General features: G+C 38.3%; 1 protein-coding gene and 1 non-coding gene across 8 annotated transcripts in view; both read left to right on the top strand.

The window, feature by feature from the left end:
* SSH2 (slingshot protein phosphatase 2) overlaps window positions 1–20,117 on the top strand; it is a 255,835-nt gene that overhangs the window by 184,074 nt on the left and 51,644 nt on the right. For all 7 annotated transcript variants that reach the window (XM_042916299.1, XM_042916298.1, XM_042916301.1 and 4 more), the window contains 3 exons: window positions 4,620–4,723; window positions 7,892–7,956; window positions 18,576–18,697. In XM_042916299.1, coding sequence (XP_042772233.1) covers window positions 4,620–4,723; window positions 7,892–7,956; window positions 18,576–18,697 — 291 coding nt within the window. The remainder of the gene's footprint in view (window positions 1–4,619; window positions 4,724–7,891; window positions 7,957–18,575; window positions 18,698–20,117) is intronic.
* Window positions 11,922–12,002, top strand: LOC122207463. The gene has a single exon (XR_006196875.1). It is a non-coding gene; the product is annotated as a small nucleolar RNA U2-19 (small nucleolar RNA).

Below are 20,117 nucleotides of genomic sequence, written 5' to 3' on the forward strand. Positions count from 1 at the left end.
GTCCATCAGTCTCTTACATGTAAATTAGGGGTAAAAAATAGTACCTACTTCATAGAGTTGTTATGAAGATTAAATGAAATAATGTCCCATGCTTAGCTTAGTGCCTTGCACACACACTAGGCTTCTAGTCACATTAGTTATTATTAGCTATTCGTGTCTAACTAGGAATGATCTTCTCTTTGTTGAGCAAGTGAAGAATAGATGAACTTCAACTGTGTTCTGATAGACTGGAGAACTTCATGGTCACTCTGTTAGAAACATGATACTGTGTCATTTTCTTATCAAGCACCTAATCACTTCCTAATCACAATCCGTCTTTAGATTGAGAGAGTGGTATTCTCTTTATCTTGTGTTTTCCTTAATATAGAGGTTCTGGAGTCCTTTTGGGTTTGTGTTTACCTTAGGCATCTGTAATTACCTATGGATGGCTCCGTAAGATTTATTGGAGAAGTCCTGTGTCTGGTCCAGAATTGGTCAACTCAGAAAATGTGTAAATGGTTTCACCTGCCTGTCTAAATTTTTAAGTAGAAATGAACTCTATGTTGATTGAATCTTCAGGAAGCTTTTCAAAAAGAGCAATGAATTTCTTGCTGTTGTAGCAAAATAAGCTTTTACCTTACACTGAAGTACCTGTGATTAAATTTACATGTAATTTTATTCATATGTAAATAAGGCATTTAATCTTCAAGTTGAATTTGAACCACCTAAATCCTGTTGGTTGTGAATTTTATTTTTTCACTTCTGTGCCATCATACTGCCATCCCGTCTTTGATAGCACTTACAGAGCTTTGACTTTTGTTCAGTGATGATAAAGGATTTTCGTAATCATCCACACTTTTATTCCGGATCTCCAGTGACCAACAATATATGCCACTTTTGTGTTAACTGGGGAGTCACAATCTGGGACCACAGCATAAAGAGGATTGACTGTACCATCCAGCGCGTGTGTGTCTGCCATGACTCTCTGGGATTCTGTGCTGCACCTGGTATGGTAGTCTCCTGGCCCAGCTGTTTCTGCTCTGCATTTTGTTCTGAAAAGTTCATTGAGATTTGTGTAAATGATTTAAATAGAAAAGCATCTTTTCTCTTATACTAGATGTAAGTTTGACTCCTGGTCTTTCTTTTATTTTATAATAAGGAATTTTCCAAGTAGCTTTGAATTAACCAAGGGCCCTTGCCCCCTACCCCAACCCTCCCCTAGTGAAAAGCACTACCTACATTTAAAAAAAATTTTTTAATGTTTATTTTTGAGAGAGAAAGAGATAGAGCACGAGCAGGGGAGGGGTAGAGAGAGAGGGAGATGCAGAATCCAGAGCAGGCTCTGCACTGTCAGCACAGAGCCTGACCTGGGACTCAAACTCACAAACGGTGAGATCATGACCTGAGCCCAAGTCGGACGCTCAACCAACTGAGCCACCCAGGTGCCCATCACTACCTACATTTTAAAGAGCACACTTAGATTTGCTTTAAAGCATAAGCAGCAATAAATGTATCAAACGAGGAAGTTAGTTCTTAGATTAGTGTTTGTCAAAGAGAAACTACCTCTGTCTCAAAAGGAACAACTGAAATATGCTTTGTTGTTTTAGCTCTCTACATATACTTCTTTTGAAGATACTGAAACCACTTTGTTTACTGGAAACCAAAGTGCCCACACCTGTAACTTTGTCTGGGTTAGGTAGAATATTAGCCTATATTTTTAAAATACTTTCATTTGATAAAGCAGACTTGCTGTGTTGGCAGAAGTGTGAATTTCATTTCCTGTCTGTGGTGTACCCCACTCATCCTGTCACTCAAGACATTTTGTTTTAGGTTGTTCCCGTAATGTGAGTGAAACAGAGTGACCCACAGCAGGGTGACATGTGCATGCCACGAATGTAACAAGAGACAAGACTTGTGCAATAGACCACAAGAGCGCAACACTTTATTTAAAGATGGAAACAAAACAAAATAAAGGCAGTCCCTCCTAGCCAGCATACAGATTTTTTTTAAAGTGGCATCTGTGGATTCTTCTGTTTGTTTTTAGAAGACATGTTCCAATCTATTTAGCAAGTTAGCTCAAAAGTTTATCAGCTTCATGCCACTTAATTAAAGAATAAAACTGAGTCAACAAGTGACATTATAAAGGTGATTTAATTGTTTGCCAATTAATTTATCGTCAAACATTTGTAGTTACAATCCATTAATTTGCCAAATCTGTTGAGTTCTGTAACAATTATTTTTTGCATGTGAAATTACAGAATTTCTGTGTTCTTGTCCTAAATTATAGTTCCTGCTGCAATGACAGGACAGATAAAACAGTGTGGAAAAAACCCTGAGATGAACTCATTCATTTGTCAAATATCTATTGAACATCTAATGTGTGCTTGACACTATTTCCAATGTTGAGGATATAGTGCTGAGCAAAATAAAATCCTTGCTCTTCATTGAGCTTATATCCTGTCATAAGGAGATAACCACATTAAGTATACAAAGTAAGTAAATGTAATTTTAGTATATGATACATAAATATCCTGAAGGAAATAAAACAACAGGACAGAGTATGATTGGGATAGGTGAGAGGTGATCTATTTGGAGCTGTGACTTAAATAGCGGCAGGGCAAGAGAAATGTGTCCCAAGTAGAAAACAAAAAGCACAAAGACCCTGAGAAGGGGCCTAAAATATAGAAGAAACAAAAGAGACCAGTGCAGCCAGACCACAGTGAACAAAAGGGGAGATAGTGCAAAATTAGAGAAGCAGTGTATTATTGGATGTTACAGGGCCTTGAAGTCTGAAGACTTCAGCTTTTATTTGTTCAGTACAAAGGGAAGCCATTGGAGAGTTTTAAGGAGGGAAGTGGCATTATGTGATATATATGTGTATTTTATATACGTAAAATCACTCTGGTTACTCTTTGGTAAGTGGATAGCAGTGGTGCAGAAGTGGTTGCAGACAGACCAGTTAAGAAATTTTTTGCTGATAGACTGTCTGGGATTTAGTTTCACTTCAGGGACCAGGTGAATAGAGTAAGGATGTAGAAGAAACATCTACGTCTACATCTAAGGATGTAGAAGATTGGCCTTCAGTTAAAGCTGAAATGATGAGAACATGGGGGTTCATTATATTATGCCCTTAATTTTCCATAATAAAAAGCTAAAAAAAAAAAACTTTAATAGTGGTCTAAATGAAAAATGATGGTGCTATGGACATTGTCAAAGTGGTAATGGAGATAAGTGGGCAGATTCAAGATATATTTGAAAGTAAAACCCCTAGGTCTTACTGATGGATTAGGATACATATTGTTACAGGGAAAAAGAGAAACCAAGGATGACTGCTAAGTATTTGGCCCAAACAGTTTGGGTGGATGAGAATAGGGATCAGGTTTGCAGGGACGCAAGAGCTTTGTTTTGGCAATGCAAATTTGCGATGCCAGTTGGATTTCCAAGTGGAAATGTTGAGTAGGGAGTGTAATTCACAATACATTACCTAACTCTGCATAACATGCTTATAAGCAAACTTGGAACCCTCCGTTCTGAATTTTGCCATTAGTGTTTTAAAAGTTCTATTAGACCTTTTCAGATTTGTGGGTAACGTTAAAAGTCTTAGTCTGTTGATATGAAATAGTTTGGATATATTTTGTTTTCTGTGGATATTCACTAGTAATTATATTACTGCTATCCTGAGTAGTAATTCTCCACCTCCGTTGAACTGTCATTTACATGAAGGATGGTGTTGACCTGGCCAGCTCCATAGGTTAAACACATTTCCTGTGCCTTACTCCTTTCAGGCATATGGGAATACAAGTCTGTAAAAGTAAAATCTTTAGTAACACTTTAGTGTGGTGTATGTGTATTTTTTTTAAGTTTTTTTTTTTAAGTTTTTTATTTACTTATTTTGAGAGAGAGGGAGCAGGGAGGGGCAGAGAGAGGGAGAAAAGAAGGAGAAAATCCCAAGCAGGCTCCACACTGCCAGTGTGGAGCCCGATGTGAGGCTCGAACCCACGAACCGTGAGATCATGACCTGAGCTGAAATCAAGAGTCAGACACTTAACTAACTGAACCACCCAGGCGCCCCAGTGTAGGTGTATTTTAAACAAACAAACAAAAAATAATAAATTTTTTTGGCAAACTTTGAGCCTGTTAAAGTATTATACTTTACATCTGATTATTACACTAATCAAACACTTATTGGTAATCATAGATCTAATAACAATATCTAATATTTGTTAAGGGTACCACTGTAAGAAACTGTATTTATATTGGCTCCTCATGACAGCTTTGTTTTTACAGATATGGAAATTTAGGGCCCCCAAAATTCACTCAGGTAAGAAGTAGCAGAGCCAGGATTTAAACCCAGGCAATCTGGCACCAGAGCCTTCACCCTCTTTTTTGTTTCCAGAGCCTTCACTCTTAACTACTACCATGTAATATGTAGAGAATATTGTAAGTTATGTTTCAGAAAAATTGTCTAGAGTAGAAATGACTTTGCAAATAATCAAGGTCTCTTTTGATTTTATTTTTACTTCATCCCTTGAAATTGGGACTTTGGAAGATGGGAGAGAGAACAATCCCAAAATGGATCTCCATCATACTCTGATTTCCTTCCTTAAATAATTCGTTTTGTTTTGACTTTTTCCTGACAGCATCAGCGAGAGCTTTCTAACTGTCAAAGGTGCTGCCCTTTTTCTACCACGGGGAAATGGCTCATCCACACCAAGAATCAGCCACAGACGCAACAAGCATGCAGGTAAAGTTCCATGTATACCATTCCTTTCTTGGTTTCTTAGCCTTTTGTTTTGTTCTACAAGGCTGACTACCCCATTCCCATTTCTCCAACAGTTTTGTAATAGTGAAAGAAAGAATTGTACTGTGCTATAATCACTTTTCCTTCATTCTCACTATTTTTCTGGCACTTAGCAGAATGCCTTATATATGTAGTAGGTATTCAGTAAATTTTTGTTGGACAAATACTAAGGTACAAAAATACTCTAATGAATTTTTCTATGATTTAGCAATGAAGGTTCCCAGTAGAATATACCCAGTTTGCTTACTGGCAGTACTTTTCACTGCTAACAAACCTGAACTTCCACATACCCAGCTCACATAAGAAGCCTTACAGTGGGGATAGGGCTTCCTGACTTTTGCCTGACCTTCAAAGAAGCCATCTGGATCTTGGGGCCAGTGGCACTTAGAGTAGGGACTTAGGCCCACTATTGCCCAGAAATGGTTCTCTTCTACAAGTTCTCCATCCTAAAAATCCTTTCCTCAGGCTATTTGTCCTGATAGAACAGAAGAAATCTTAATTTTTAAAAAGCCTCAGCTGCTTAACTCAGTTGTAACATGAAACTTAAGTCACTCTTCATTGTTTATTCCTAACACTTTGTGTTCTCCCCACACTGGTTCTTTTTTTTTTTTTAAACACTTTTAGTGAGATATAATTCACATACCATATAATTCACTCTATTTACTCATTTAAAGTATACATTCAGTGATTTTTTTTCATATATACAGAGTTGTGCAACCATCGCTCTAATTTTAGAATGTTTTCATCACCTCCAAAAGAAACCCAGTTATCCATTAGCAGTCATTCCCTATATTCCCCACCTTCCCTGCCAATCCTAAACAACCACTGATCTACTTTCTCTATATATAGATCTGCCTGTTCTGGGTGTTCCATATAAGTGTAATTATATAAACGCTCTTTGGAGACAGGCTCCTTTCACTTAGCATAATGTTTTCAAGGGTCATTTATATTAATTTTTTTTAGTGCTTATTTATTTTTGAGAGGGAGAGACAGAGTGTGAGCAGGGGAGGGGCAGAGAGAGAGAGGGAGACACAGAATCCAAAGCAGACTGAGCTGTCAGCACAGAGCCCAAAATGGGGCTCAAATTCACAAACCATGAGATCATGACCTGAGCCAAAGTTGGATGCTTAACCGGACTGAGCCACCCAGGTGCCCAGGGGTCATTTACATTATACTGTGTATCACTACTTTATTCCTTTTTATGACCAAATAATATTCTAGTGTATGGATATACTATATTTTATTTTTCCATTCACCAGTTGATAGACAGTTGAGTTGTTTCCATTTTTGGCTGTGATGAGTAATGCCACTATGAATATATATGTATAAGCTCTTATGTGGACATGTTTTAATTTCTCTTGGTTTTATACCTATGAGCCCATATTGGTTCTTACACATGAGACTTAGATTGTGTCTCTGGGTTTGAAATGTAGCAGAACAGACCTGGCCGAACATAATGACTCTGTTTTTTAATTTTGAAAGTTAAAAGATTCTGCCATAATGGAATTGGTCAGAAGCCAGCACTGAAATAGGGGTGGGGTGGGAGTGAGGCAAGAAAACTATTCTTTAAGAAAAGGAAAGAAAAAGGAAAGTCTTTGAGACTTGCCGACCTTTATTTATTTATTTATTTATTTATTTATTTATTTATTTATTTATTTATTTATTTAGAGCATGAGAGGGACAGAGGGAGAGAAAGAGAGAATCTTAAGCAGGCTTCATGCCTGGTGCAGAACCTGACACAGGGCTCGATCCCATGACTGTGAGACCATGACCTAAGCCAAAGTCACGAGTCAGACACTTAACCAACCGAGCCACCTAGTTGCCCCAGACTTGCTGACCTTTACCAACCGAGCCACCTAGTTGCCCCAGACTTGCTGACCTTTTAGACAAATACCTGTTTGCTAACCTACTTTTTCCTTCTTCCCCCTCACCACTTCTTGCATATATCAGTATTTCATCTCATAGTTAAGAGTTGAAGTTAACCTGGAAGAAAATTTTGTATGCAGATTTCAAGATGAATGTGAGAACATCAGAATCTTTAGACTCTTAAAAAAGAGACAGATCTGGATGGGCACAAATGAAGTTTTTTGTTCTCTGATTGTCATTATTTATAACAGTACATTATCGGGGCGCCTGGGTAGCTCAGTCAGTTAAGCGGCCGACTTCGGCTCAGGTCATGATCTCACGGTTCGTGAGTTCGAGCCCCGCGTCAGGCTCTGCGCTGACAGCTCAGAGCCTGGAGCCTGTTTCAGATTCTGTGCCTCCCTCTCTCTCTCTGACCCTCCCCCGTTCATGCTCTGTCTCTGTCTCAAAAATAAATAAACGTTAAAAAAAAACAAATTAAAAAAAAAAACAGTATGTTATCTAATTATCTTCTACTAGCGAAAGCCTCAGGTTTTCTAATACTTTAATACAAAAAAAATTCAACTTAGTTTTATAAAATGTATAGGAACAAGTATGTTTTCAAATACTGATTGGCCGTGTTAAAGTACCTAATAATAGGTTCAGTGGAATATATATTTCTTGGGATCTGCTATATTTAATGAGAACTCTTATTTTAATATCAGCCACTAATATGGAAATCATTAACTATTGATATTATTTTATGGGAAATATAAAAATCTTCTTAGGTTAAATGCAACAGAAGATTTACAGGAATAAGAATGGCAAAATGGCTAGCTTTTTTTAAAGTTAGGGATAATTCTAACCTCAGTCACACACCTCATTTTCAGGATTCCTTCCTTGCTACCTTCAGTGTGCCTGAGAGCACAGCCAGTGGTGTCTGTGCCCGGACATATATCACTGTTGCTCTTTTCAGCACCCACTGCAGTACAGAACAGAGGTTGCTCTCAAGTGCACTTTCCGTTGGACAGACACAAAGCAAATTTTAATATAGTACAGGCTAAAAGTAAATGTATAGAGATGCAGTCTGCCATTCTGTCTTTTCACTTAAAAAGAAGTTAATCATATTAAGACATTCACTTAATTTCTAATTACAGTCCTTGCGTGACCCAGAACTTTCTTTTATGCAGGTTATTAAGGTAGAAGGAATCCTCTCTGTTGACATTACAATGAGGAATAATTATTGTTTTGTTTTACCAATTTAACCAGGTGATCTCCAACAGCATCTCCAAGCAATGTTCATATTACTGCGCCCAGAAGACAACATCAGGCTGGTAAGTTAGTGTTATCATTACAACTCTTCCTCAAAAGACTTTCTAAGATAGCAAACATTAAACAGTCATTTTTGTGTACCAGCAGAGTGCTGGGAACTATGTGGAACAAAAAAAAGAATAACATGTCTGCACTACCAGCAAGTTTAGAATATAATTGGGGATAGGAGTTAAGGTGAAATGATGCAAAATAATTTGATGAGTCAGAGCTGTTGATAAGCACCAGTTTGTGAGTTATTGACCATAACAACTGAATTTCAGAAGAAAGAATACTTGGAGACTTGGCTTAGTTAGAAAGGTTTTTATGTAGGGGTGCCCAGGTGGTTCAGTTGGTTAAGTGTCTAACTCTTGATTTTGGCTCAGGCCATGATCTCATGGTTGTAAGATCAAGCCCCACGTCAGGCTCTGTGCTGGGCGTGGAGCCTGCTTGGGATTCTCTCTCTCTCCTCTCTCTGCCCCTTCCCTGGCTGTGCTTGCTCTCACTCACTCTCTCGCTCACTCTCTCTCTCGCTCACTCTCAAATAATTAAACATTTTAAAAAAAAGGGGGGTTACATATACAGTAAAGCTTGAGCTGGGTCTTGAATGATGATGGATTTACATTAGCAGAAAAGAAGACAGTCCTTCTAGATGAGGACATGACAAAGCAAAAGCACACGTGTTAAGAAGGGACAAGGAGAGAGTAAAAGGACCAGGGATTTGTGCTGGTCTCTGAGTCAGGAGACCTGGGCTTCGGCTGTTACTAATCATGTGATGTTGGACAAGTTACTTAGTTTGTTTGAGTCCATCTCCTTTCTGCCTCTCACAGTTAAGAGGACCAAGTAGACATGAAAGCGTATTGCTGCCTAAATCTGGGGATTATTGTTACTATAAGGAAGATAAAATACCAGAAAAAAGGCAGGCAAATAGGACCTTAATGCTCCATACTAGAGGTCTCAAATTGGCAGATATGTTTTGTTTGGACCACAGGGGTAGTGTTTTTGACTCCAAGCCAGAATTTTAAAGTTGAATGATTTCACATAAAAATCAATACTTGAAGCTTGTCCTCAAAAATCTAAAAATCTGGCAACACTGGAACCTTTTTCTCACATGACAAAACTTGCTAGACCTGGAGGAGCAGGCATTGGTATGGCCCAGGCTCTTAATTTACCATAATCCCCACATATCCTCTGGTCTTCTAGGCACTGAAGCCAGGTATCTCCATTTGTCATCATATCTTCACCGTTTTCTTGTAGTGTAGAACTTCAATTCAAGTAGGAAAACAAAAATGGGATGAGTATGTTTCTTTAAGAAAAGTGAAGAGCATTTTTACCCATTTAGTTTTCATGTGGCCTCCTTCTCTCATTTACATTCCCTATCTGACTGTCTAGATTAATACTTGGAGGTAGTACCTCAGTAAGCAGTGATGAAACATTACAGGGTTCTGAGCAAGGAATTCGATGGAACAGCTATAGTATTTGAGAGGGGTGCCTGGCTGGCTCAGTCAGTAAAGCATCTGACTCTTGATCTCTGGGTTTTGAGTTTGAGCCCTACATTGGGTGTAGAGATTACATCTAAAAGAGAGAGAAAGAGAGAGAGAAAGATTCCTCAGAATCTAATACAGAATAGTGGGGTGGAGGAAGCCATTTAAGTCATGGGGGACCACTAAGCAGTTATTGCAGTAATCCAAGCATGTGATGATGGGCCTTTCTAGGTTGGGTGGTAACTTGGAAAGTGGGTTTCTACTGGCACGTTCAGTTCAAATAGTTGATCTCTGCTGTCTGAACGGGGAGAGAGATAATAAGTAGAATACAAGAGTAAATGGAAAATTGATGATCAGGTCTCTGAACTCTCTAGTGATTAACTGATTTTTCATTCACTTATTTGTTCTGTGTTTAAATCAGGTCATTTTGTCCTCTCAGATGCTACCTCTGTCACCTTAAAATGACCACCAATTTTTTTGAGAAACTTCCTTTGAAATTGAAAGAATATGAAATAAATCCTTACATCATTATTTTATGTTCTAATCTGAAAATCACATCATACATTTATGTAAATCCTGTCTATATTTTTATATACTTCTATCTTAACACTTATTTATAATTGAACAAAGTGGGGTACAGCTCTTACAGCAAAAATGCTCTAAAGCGGGGGCACCTGGGTGGCTCAGTCAGTTAAGCGTCCAACCTCGGCTCAGGTCATGGTCTCGTGGTTTGTGAGTTCAAGCCCTACATCAGGCTTGTGCTGACGGCTCGGAGCCTGGAGCCTGCTTCGGATTCTGTGTTTCCTTCTGTCTCTGCCCCTCCCCGACTTGTGCTCTGTCTCTCTCTATCAAAAATAAATAAATGTAAAAACAAATTTTTTTTAGATGCTTGAAAGCAGATACTCAAACCTTGGAGCCCATCAGAATCACCTGCAAAGCTTTGTTGAACTGCCATTTGCTGGACTCCACAATGTTTGATTTGGGAAGGGGTAGGCAGTGATAATTTGCATTTTTAACAAGTTTTCGAGTGATGTTGTTGCTGCTGATCCAGGAGTCACACTTTGAGAACACCTCCTCTAGAACCCATAATAATGGTCACTTGCACGTACTAGATGTCCATTAGATATATTTGTTTATAGTTTCCAAAACTTGTGTGGTTTGGTAGAGCTAAAGTTGAGGTCTGTCATCACTTACTTTATCTTTTTCTCTTTGATAACCTTCTGGAGTTTAGAATGTACCTCTAAATGTTAAAATAATTTTAACCACAGGAGAGCATTAAGGAAGCAGTTAGGAAGGCAGAGTTGGCAATTAACTGTTTTTCTTCCCCTGCTAAAATGTGCAACTTCATCTGCTTTACATTTATAAAATACAAATTCAGAAAATGTAACTGATGCCTCTGAATTAATTCAGTTTAAATGACCAGCCATTTTACAGTTGTTTTGAATTGTTACAAACACATAGTCATTATGTTTCAGATTATTGAGTGAGTCATCTTCAAGAAAATGAGTGAATACATTGTGTGACTTTGGACAAATTAGCACTTTTCTAACTGAAAGGAGCATTTGTAGACTCAAAGCAAGGCCTTTTGTTTTGAGTTAAATTTGGAATGCTAAAATTCTCATCCTGGGACTTGTACATAAGGTTAAAAGTTTGATAGTCAACTGAAAGCCCTGCCTTTATTTTTTCAGTAACCAAACAACAAATAGAGGCACCAAATCCCACATTTTGCTTTAGCATTGAAAGTAAGAGTGAACCAGTTTTTCCTTCAGGGAAGCTCTGCATTCCAAATACAGTCTCAAGCATTAACTTCAGTACTTAGGAAAACTGTAGCTGATAAAATAAAGACAGTGGGTTTTTTGGTATTCTTGCACATTATCAAAGACCCATTTAACATAAAATGGACTGGAACGGGGGGTACCTGGGGGGCTCAGTTAAGTGTCTGCCTTGGGCTTAAGTTGTGATCTCACATTTGTGGGTTCAAGCCCCACATCAGGCTCTGTGCCGACAGCTCAGAGCCTGGAGCCTGCTTCGGATTCCGTGTCTCCTCCTCTCTCTACCCCTCTCCTGCTCACACTCTGTGTGTCTCTCTGTCTCTCAATAATAAATAAACGTTAAAAAAAAAAAAAAAAAACAGACTGGGAAATAAAAAACTTTCTTAACATTTGAAGTTCAATGTTCTTTACTAGAGGTAAGGTGCTCATAAGATACAGGGAGATGTTTTTTAGTACTTTCACTTTGTAGAAGAGTTTAAGAAAATAAGGAGTTTTTTGGTTTTGTTTTTTATAGTTCATTGATAGTTGCTCAGAATGAAAATGGGTTTATTTTTTCTAAATACAAAAGTTTTAAAAATCATACAAACAGAAAGGTATAAGGAAGAAAGTAAAAATCACTTTGTATCTTACACTCTGAAAAAACAATTCTTAGTAATTTGGATAAGCATCCTTCCAGTCTTATGTGTATATATAAAAGTATGTGTCAGATTCTCTGACTCTGCTCTTGCTGAAGTGGATCAATGATAAAAATAGCCAAATCTGAGTATCAGAAAACCTACTAGTCTCCCTGATGTGTGATCTTCGTTTCAGCTTAGGTCATGATCTCACAGTTTGTGAGTTTGAGCCCCGAGTCAGGCTCTGCACTGGCAGCACGGAGCCTGCTTGGGATTCATTCGTTCTCATTCTCTCTCTCTCTCGCTCTCACTCTCGCTCTCTCTGCCCCTCCCCTGCTCATGCTGTCTCTCTCTCTCTTTCTCAAAACAAATACATTTGAAAAAAAAGTGACAGTGAGTAACTGACAACTTGCTCATGGATGAATGAAATTAGGGGAAATGTGTGTATATGAAAGGCTAATCAGTTTTGAGTAACGAAAAGGTTTTACTACTGACCTTTATAACTATGAAGGTTTCGGGGGGGCCTAGGTGGCTCAGTCAGCTAAGCATCTGACTCATGATCTCACGATTCATGAGTTCGAGCCCTGCATCAGGCTCCATGCTGACAGTATGAAGCCTGCTTGGGATTCTCTCCTCCCCACCTCTCTCTGCCCCTCCCTTGTGCATGTGCTCTCTCTCTCTCTCTCTCTCTCTCTCTCTCTCAAAATAAATAAAAGAAAGAAAACTATTAAAAAACCAAACAAACAGGGGCGCCTGGGTGGCGCAGTCGGTTAAGCGTCCGACTTCAGCCAGGTCACGATCTCGCGGTCCGTGAGTTCGAGCCCCGCGTCAGGCTCTGGGCTGATGGCTCGGAGCCTGGAGCCTGTTTCCGATTCTGTGTCTCCCTCTCTCTCTGCCCCTCCCCCGTTCATGCTCTGTCTCTCTCTGTCCCAAAAATAAATTTAAAAAAAAAATTTAATAAAAAAAAAACAAACAAACAAACAATGAAGGCTTCTTACCACTTGATCTGAGCTTAGAATTAAAAGGAAAAGAGAGGGGTGCCTGGGTGGCTCAGTTGGCTAAGCATCTCACTTCAGCTCAGGTCATGATCTCATGGTTTGTGAGTTGGAGCCCTGCAGCAGGCTCTGTGCTAACATCTTGGAGCCTGGAGCCTGCTTCAGAGTCTGTGTCTCCCTCTCTCTCTGCCCCTCCCCCTCTTGCACTCTGTCTCCCTCTCTCTCAAAAATAAATAAATATTAAAAAATAATAATAATAAAAGGGGAAAAGAGTATATGTCAAAGCACCTTTTTTTTTTTTTTTTTTTTTTTTTTTTTTACAAAAATGAGATAAGGGGCTCCTTGGGTGGCTCACTCTGTCAAGCATCCAACTCTTGATTTCAACTCAGGTCCTGATCTCAGTTTGTGAGATTGAGCCCTGCATTGGGCTCTGTGTTGTCAGTGCCAAGCCTGCTTGGGATTCTCTCTCTGCCCCTTCTCTGCTTGCGTTCTTTCTCTCTCAAAATCAATAAATAAACATTTTTAAAGATGAAATAGAAAAAATATAAATGCTGTCTTATAACCTGCTTTCTTCACACTTTATTATAGATATCTTTCCGTGTCAGCAAATAAATCTGTTTTTAATGGCTACAAAGAATATAATACATAGATTTTTTTAATTGAAGAATTTCATAGAGATAGACTGAAGGAATAAAATCCTGAGACTCCCTCAAGCTCTGTTTCTTTTGAAAACAATGTTCTTTAGTTTATTAGTATCACATCTGAAGTCTATTTTAATTTTATATATTGACTTTGCTTTGTTCTTTTGGCTAGAATTTAATATTTACATACTTTTGAAACCTTTCTCTCTGATGGATTGGGTGAGCTGCCTGTCTAGACATTGGGACTTTATAATGTGGCTTCCTTGAGGATAAACATTGCATGCAGTGGCATGATGTAAGACTCTTAGTAAAAAGAAATTAAAGGCAAAGGTGCAGTATAAGCTTAAGGAATAGTATTTCTTGATGTTGGATGATACTGAAGACAGAAGTTATTTTACCAGGTGGTGTTTGTGAACTGCTTATAATGAGATTAAAAATTTAAATTAGTTACTGAGAGAAATTTTAACATCATTCTTTGATAGATGAGCTTTGCAAACAGGTTGAGTTCTTATCTCTCAGAAATAAAGCAGAGGCAGGTGACTTCTCAGACCTACCCCAGTCCTCAGATTGCTGAATCCAGTTCACCTGAAACTTGTAACAAGATTTCAACTTTAGGCAATAAATGGACTTTCTTGGAATAATTTTCTCAGTTGCTATTATTGCCAAGTTTTGAAATTTAAAATATTGTTTTGGCTGGACAATTAGAATAAATTTCAGTGGTATTCTTTTCAGTGAGAACTTTAGTTGATCAAATGCATCTGAATTGTTGTCTTATTCTAGTCATCTATTCCATGTAAATGTTGGAAACTAAGGAAATGCGCGAATTACTGCCAATTCCAATATTAGGGAATTATGTAAAAAACTGCCATTTTAAATTACATTTCTCTGATTAACTTGTTGGGTTAAATTACATTATTAGATTTTGTCAGTCTTCTTCCCAACAGAAGAGTATGAAATAAACTTCAAACCCAGGTGGGTATTGGGTTTTTCTTTATGCTGTGGCTCTTAAATTTTTAATTCCATAACCTAGAATCTTGAACTTTGAAAGGAAATTTAAAACCTTGAGTCCATCCTCAGCATTGCAATTTTTTCTATAAAAGCTTTCATCTCAACCTTCTTGAGTATATAAGTGTTAATGGCTTCTGACTTCCTGATTAAAGCACCACTTCCTTTTAGTAAGAATTAGTTGGGGCACCTGGCTGGCGCAGTCGATAGAGCATGTAACCCTTGGTCTCAGGGCTGTAAGTTTGAACCCCACATTGGGTGTAGAGATTGCCTAAAAATAGATCTCAAAAAAATAAAAAACAAACAAACAAAAACGTATTAGCAATTACACAGATACTCTCTAGAGGTCCGAGATCAAACCCTAGGCCTCTAAGTGCCTTTCTGCCATCTAAAAAGCCTAGAATTGAAGAAATCTGAGATGTACCTATTACTTAATCCTAAATCAGTATAAAATGGGAAATCAGCATTTCCCATTAGGTTTGGGGTCTGATGTTATGATTATATTAATAAGCAAGGGAAGGCCAAATGTTTGAAATTCTCTTGATGTTATGAATAAATAAACCCCTCACATTTACAAAAGAGAACTAATGGGGCACCTGGGTTGCTCAGTTGGTTAGGCGTCCGACTTCAGCTCAGGTCATGACCTTGTGGCTCGTGGGTTTGAGCCCCGTGTTGGGCTCTGTGCTGACAACTCAGAGCCTGGAGCCTGCTTTAGATTCTGTGCCTCCCTCTCTCCCTCCCCAGCCTGTGTGTTCGTTCTCTCTCTCTCTCTCTCTCTCTCTCTCTCTCTCTCTCTCTTTGAAAAAATAAACATTAAAAAATTTTTTAAGACAACTAATGTTTACCCTGAATATCCCAAAGAAACTCTTGCTGCCCACCTGCTAACTTAGTCTCATAACTTGTATGATAGGTAATGTTTGTGGAGGTTATTTGTTTTTTCCTTTTATTTGTTTCAGCTTAGCCACTGGTTGGTGTAGAAGCTGTGGATAAATTTCAGGAGCACAGTTCAGTTGTTCCCATTCTGTATGTATTTGAGCCTTGACAGAGGATGAAAGAGCCTCTAACATATTTAGGAAACTGAACAGTTAGCTCAGAGCTTGCCAAGGCAAGCCCAAGTTTAGGTATGTAATAATATGTGAGTTCTTGTTGATAAAAAATTCTAGTTTACCTGTACCTGGTTTCTGATTAGTTTAATATTCTGTGTTGTGTTCCTAGAATCAGAGTGTTGATGCTGCCTTCCAGTCTCCTCATGTGCATTTACTCCTATCCATAGCTATATGTGTATAATGCTCGTTTGGCCCAGCCCTCTGTTAGGCCTTTGTCCATTTAAGTATTAGTTCTTAGCTTCTCACAAATGAATTTGATTTGAAACGCTCTGTTGCTTTGTGGAACATAAAGTTAGCAGTACAGCTCTCTCAACCTTGCATACTTGGAATCAGAATGGTGGATGTTACATTCTTGTTGTATCAGCTCTTATTAGAAACAAGCTTTAATATGGCCACTTTTGCCATTTGTGCTTCCCTAACTTTTCCTAGTTGTATCGGATTAGAGACAAAAAGGTAGCCATGGCAGTGAGTCTTACCTCTCTCTGCCTTGCTAAATGGCTCACTTAAGCTGTGTGACTGCATTTCTTTTTCTCTTTGCATGGCTACTTTTGGATTAGTGACAGAATTGAGGGAAAGGAAACTCCAAGAGAAGCACTGAAAGAATCCCAAATAGAAATTTCTGTCAAATTTCTGACAGATATCTTGAGCTAGTTGATGGGATTGGAACTCTGTGTCTCTTATGAGATAAGGAAAGATAAGGAATGGTGGGTATTTTATACAGAGTAAATTGCCTCCAGTGCAGTTTCCTGGATTTTTATTAAAACAAATAAAGAGGGGCGCCTGGGTGGCTTGGTCGGTTAAGCGTCCGACTTCAGCTCAGGTCATGATCTCACAGTCTGTGAGTTCGAGCCCCGCGTCGGCCTCTGTGTTGACAGCTCAGAGCTTGGAGCCTGTTTCAGATTCTGTGTCTCCCTCTCTCTCTGCTCCTCCCCTGTTCATGCTCTGTCTCTCTGTGTCTCAAAAATAAATGTTAAAAAAAAAATTAAAAAAAAAAAAAAAGAGAAGAGCAAACTAGACTATGCACTCTGCAAGGGCAAGGACGGTGTCTTTCTTCTACCGTTGAATCTTTAGCACTTGGCTCTGATTATATATGCAGTAAATGTATAGTAATATTTGAATGGATGTTAACTGGAAGCCATTTTTTTCATCTGTTTCCCACCCCACCCCCACATTTTTTTCTTTCTTTGTTGGAATTTTTATTTTTTTAAGCTTCAACTCTGTGCCCAATGTGGGGTTTGAACTCATGACCCTGAGATCTAGAGTCACATGCTCTACTGACTGAGCCAGCCAGGCCCCCATCTTTATTGGAAAATTTTGTTAAATTGCTTTATTGAGGCATAATTGATCTTCAAAAAGTTGTGCATATTTAATATGTACAACTGGATGAGTTTGGAGATAAGTATACATCCATGAAACCATCACCACAATCTATGCCATAAACATCTCTATCATTTCCCAAAGTCTCCCCCAACCCTCTTTATTATAATAATTGTTATTATTTATTGTTATAACATAAGATGTGCCCTCTTTTTTTTTTTTTAATTTTTTTTTTTTTAACATTTATTTATTTTTGAGACAGAAAGAGACAGAGCATGAACGGGGGAGGGTCAGAGAGAGAGGGAGACACAGAATCCGAAACAGGCTCCAGGCTCTGAGCTGTCAGCACGGAGCCCGATGCAGGGCTCGAACTCACAGACTCTGAGATCATGACCTGAGCCGAAGTCGGATACTCAACTGACTGAGCCACCCAGGCGCCCCAAGAAGTGCCCTCTTAACAAAAATTTTAATGGCCTTTTTTTTTTTTTTTTTTTTTTTTAGCAGTTTTAGGAAAAGTGAACAGAAGGTAGAGATTTCCCATATATTCTCTGTCTCCATTCTTTCATAGCCTGCCCCATTTGTTACAATTGATGGACCTACATTGATTGACAGATCATTATTACTCAAAGTCAAAGTTTACCTTAGGGTTCAGTCTTGGTGTTGTACATTCTGTGGGTTTTGACAAATGTATAATGACATGTATCCATCACTTTGGTATCCTACAGAGTAGTTTCATGGCTCTAAAAACTTCTGTACTCCCCTACACCCTGGCAACTACATATCTTTTTACTGACTCCATAGTTTTGCCCTTTATAGAATGTCATATAGTTCGAATCATATAATATGTAGCCTCTTTAGATTGGCTCCTCACACAAAGTAATATGCATTTAAGATTCCTCCATGTCTTTTCATGACTTTATAGCTCATTTCTTTTTAGTGCTGAATAATAATCCTTTGTATGTATTTAGTTTATTCACCTACTGAAGGACATCTTGGTTGCTTCCCATTGTTGGAACATTTTAAAGTAAAACTTGGACACCATGTCATTTTACTCTAGATACTTAAGAAGAAAGCATAACCACAGTGCCATTATCACACTAACAGTAAATCCTTAATATCATTTAATATCCTGTCCATATTCAAATTTTTGGAAGGCCCGTTTAAAGTACTATAAACAAGCAATAAATAAAATTTTTAACAAAAAAATAATATAAGCCTCTGAAAAAGCAATGTCTTTATCACTAAAACTAAAGAAGGAAATCTCATAGTGTATAATCTTTCAATTGAGTACACTCCTCTTATATATTAATAGCTTGCTTTGTATTAAAATTGTTTCTGCAACTTGCATCTATGAGTCCGGTGCTCACATTCATACAACTCACATTTCCCTCTTCGATCTTTAGAACATGCCCTGGTAGTTGTTATTATAAATGCTAGTAGCAAATATTTATAGAGCTTTTACTCTATGCCAAGCACTATGTTTTACATGCATTATTTCATGTGATTCTTATGATCCAATGGTGGTAGGTATTATTATATCTCCCTCCAATTAATTTAGTAACTTACTGAAGGTTTCATAGTTAATACATGAGCTGGGATGTGAATTTAAGTCTTCCTGAGCATGCTGTAAGATGCTGATATAAAAAAGGTTGAATGATCTACAACTAACCTTCTAAATTTCCTAACGTATCTGTTGTCTGTTATCTTCCAGGCTGTAAGACTAGAAAGTACTTACCAGAATAGAACACGCTATATGGTAGTGGTTTCAACTAATGGTAGACAAGACACTGAAGAAAGCATCGTCCTAGGAATGGATTTCTCTTCTAATGACAGGTACGGTACCCCAAAAGGAGGATGAGAAGACTCCTTTTTAAATAACCTATTCCAGTTGCCTTTTGAGTTATTACAAAAACATATTTTGCCAATTCTATTCTTAAAGGTCAATGCCTAAAACTAGGGAGCACAAAAGTTATCTTAGCCATACAATCTTGAGGGATGAAAATGATTAGTGAATGTCTTTGATTGTGTTCCTAATTTATCACCTATTCCTCACCTTCCTCTACCCTTAGGTGGTAATGAATATGAAGCAAATGATTTAAACTTCAGTCTCCAGGAATAAAAAGCTACCTTTTCTTTGTAGTTAACTCTATTTTAAGCAGTAATGATTCACATTGCTGATTCTAGGGCACGTACCCTTTAATATAGTGCACCAGTGGGTCTTGGGTTCAAAGAGAGCCCACTTTAACTGCAATCTCTTCTATTTATTCTTGGCCTTACACCTTGCTTTTACCAAATGTTTTACTTCCTTTTTCCTGCTTCTGAGGTAGAAGGGCAGGGTTGGGAGGAATTGATTCTTTAAACTCAGAACAGAACCTTTTATAATCTTGCACCTTTGGCTTTAGCAGTACTTTGCATCCTATATTTAAAGATACCATACACCACTCAGAACCTGGCTCTTTTGTGTCCATAAGGTTTATTGCTTTCCTTTTTTATTTTCCCACTTCTTCTGGAGAAACCTTGAGAAGACTGTGGAATGTGGCTAAGCAGATCTTTGCACTCCAGATAATAAGCCTCAGGAAATCCTGCCAGATGTCTCAAAGCATTGACTTCCTGGTTCAGGACTAGAATGGAACTGTGGAGTAGCTGGCAGTGTGATCCGGGCCTGGGAGAATTTAGCCACAAAGAGAAGACAGGGAGTGATTCTAATTGTCCGCGATCTTGGGAAGAAAAAAATCACATTTGTCATTAGGTTTCCCAAACAAGTGTTTACCTACACTTGTACAGTCAACCTGAAAGTTATTTGTGGTTTCACGAGGCCAGAGTTGTTACCTTGTATAACTCTTACAGCCTTTAATTGTATGCTCTGAAATTACACAGGTTTATAAACCACATTTCGGTTTTCTCCTGCATGGATTTAACCTCTGGTATTAGCTAAGCAATAGACCTTTCAGAAAGTAAGCATTTATCCTTTTAACTACCTACCTTGCCTACATCATTAGTATTTTAAGACCTCTGATTTGGACTTTTCTCTCTCTAGATCTGCGCTGTCCCATACAGTAGCCACTAACCACTTTGTGACCATTTAAATAAGTTAAAATTAAACAAAATTTAAATGTCAGTCCCTCAGTCACAACTAGCCACATTTCAAGTACTTTGGCTATATGTGGCTAGTGGCTGCCATATTGGACAGTACATGTACAGAACATTTCCATTGTTGCAGAAAGTTCAGTTGGGCAGTGCTACTCTATATCTT

The sequence above is a fragment of the Panthera leo genome, chromosome E1 (genome assembly GCF_018350215.1).
Source record: "Panthera leo isolate Ple1 chromosome E1, P.leo_Ple1_pat1.1, whole genome shotgun sequence".
NCBI lineage: Eukaryota > Metazoa > Chordata > Mammalia > Carnivora > Felidae > Panthera > Panthera leo.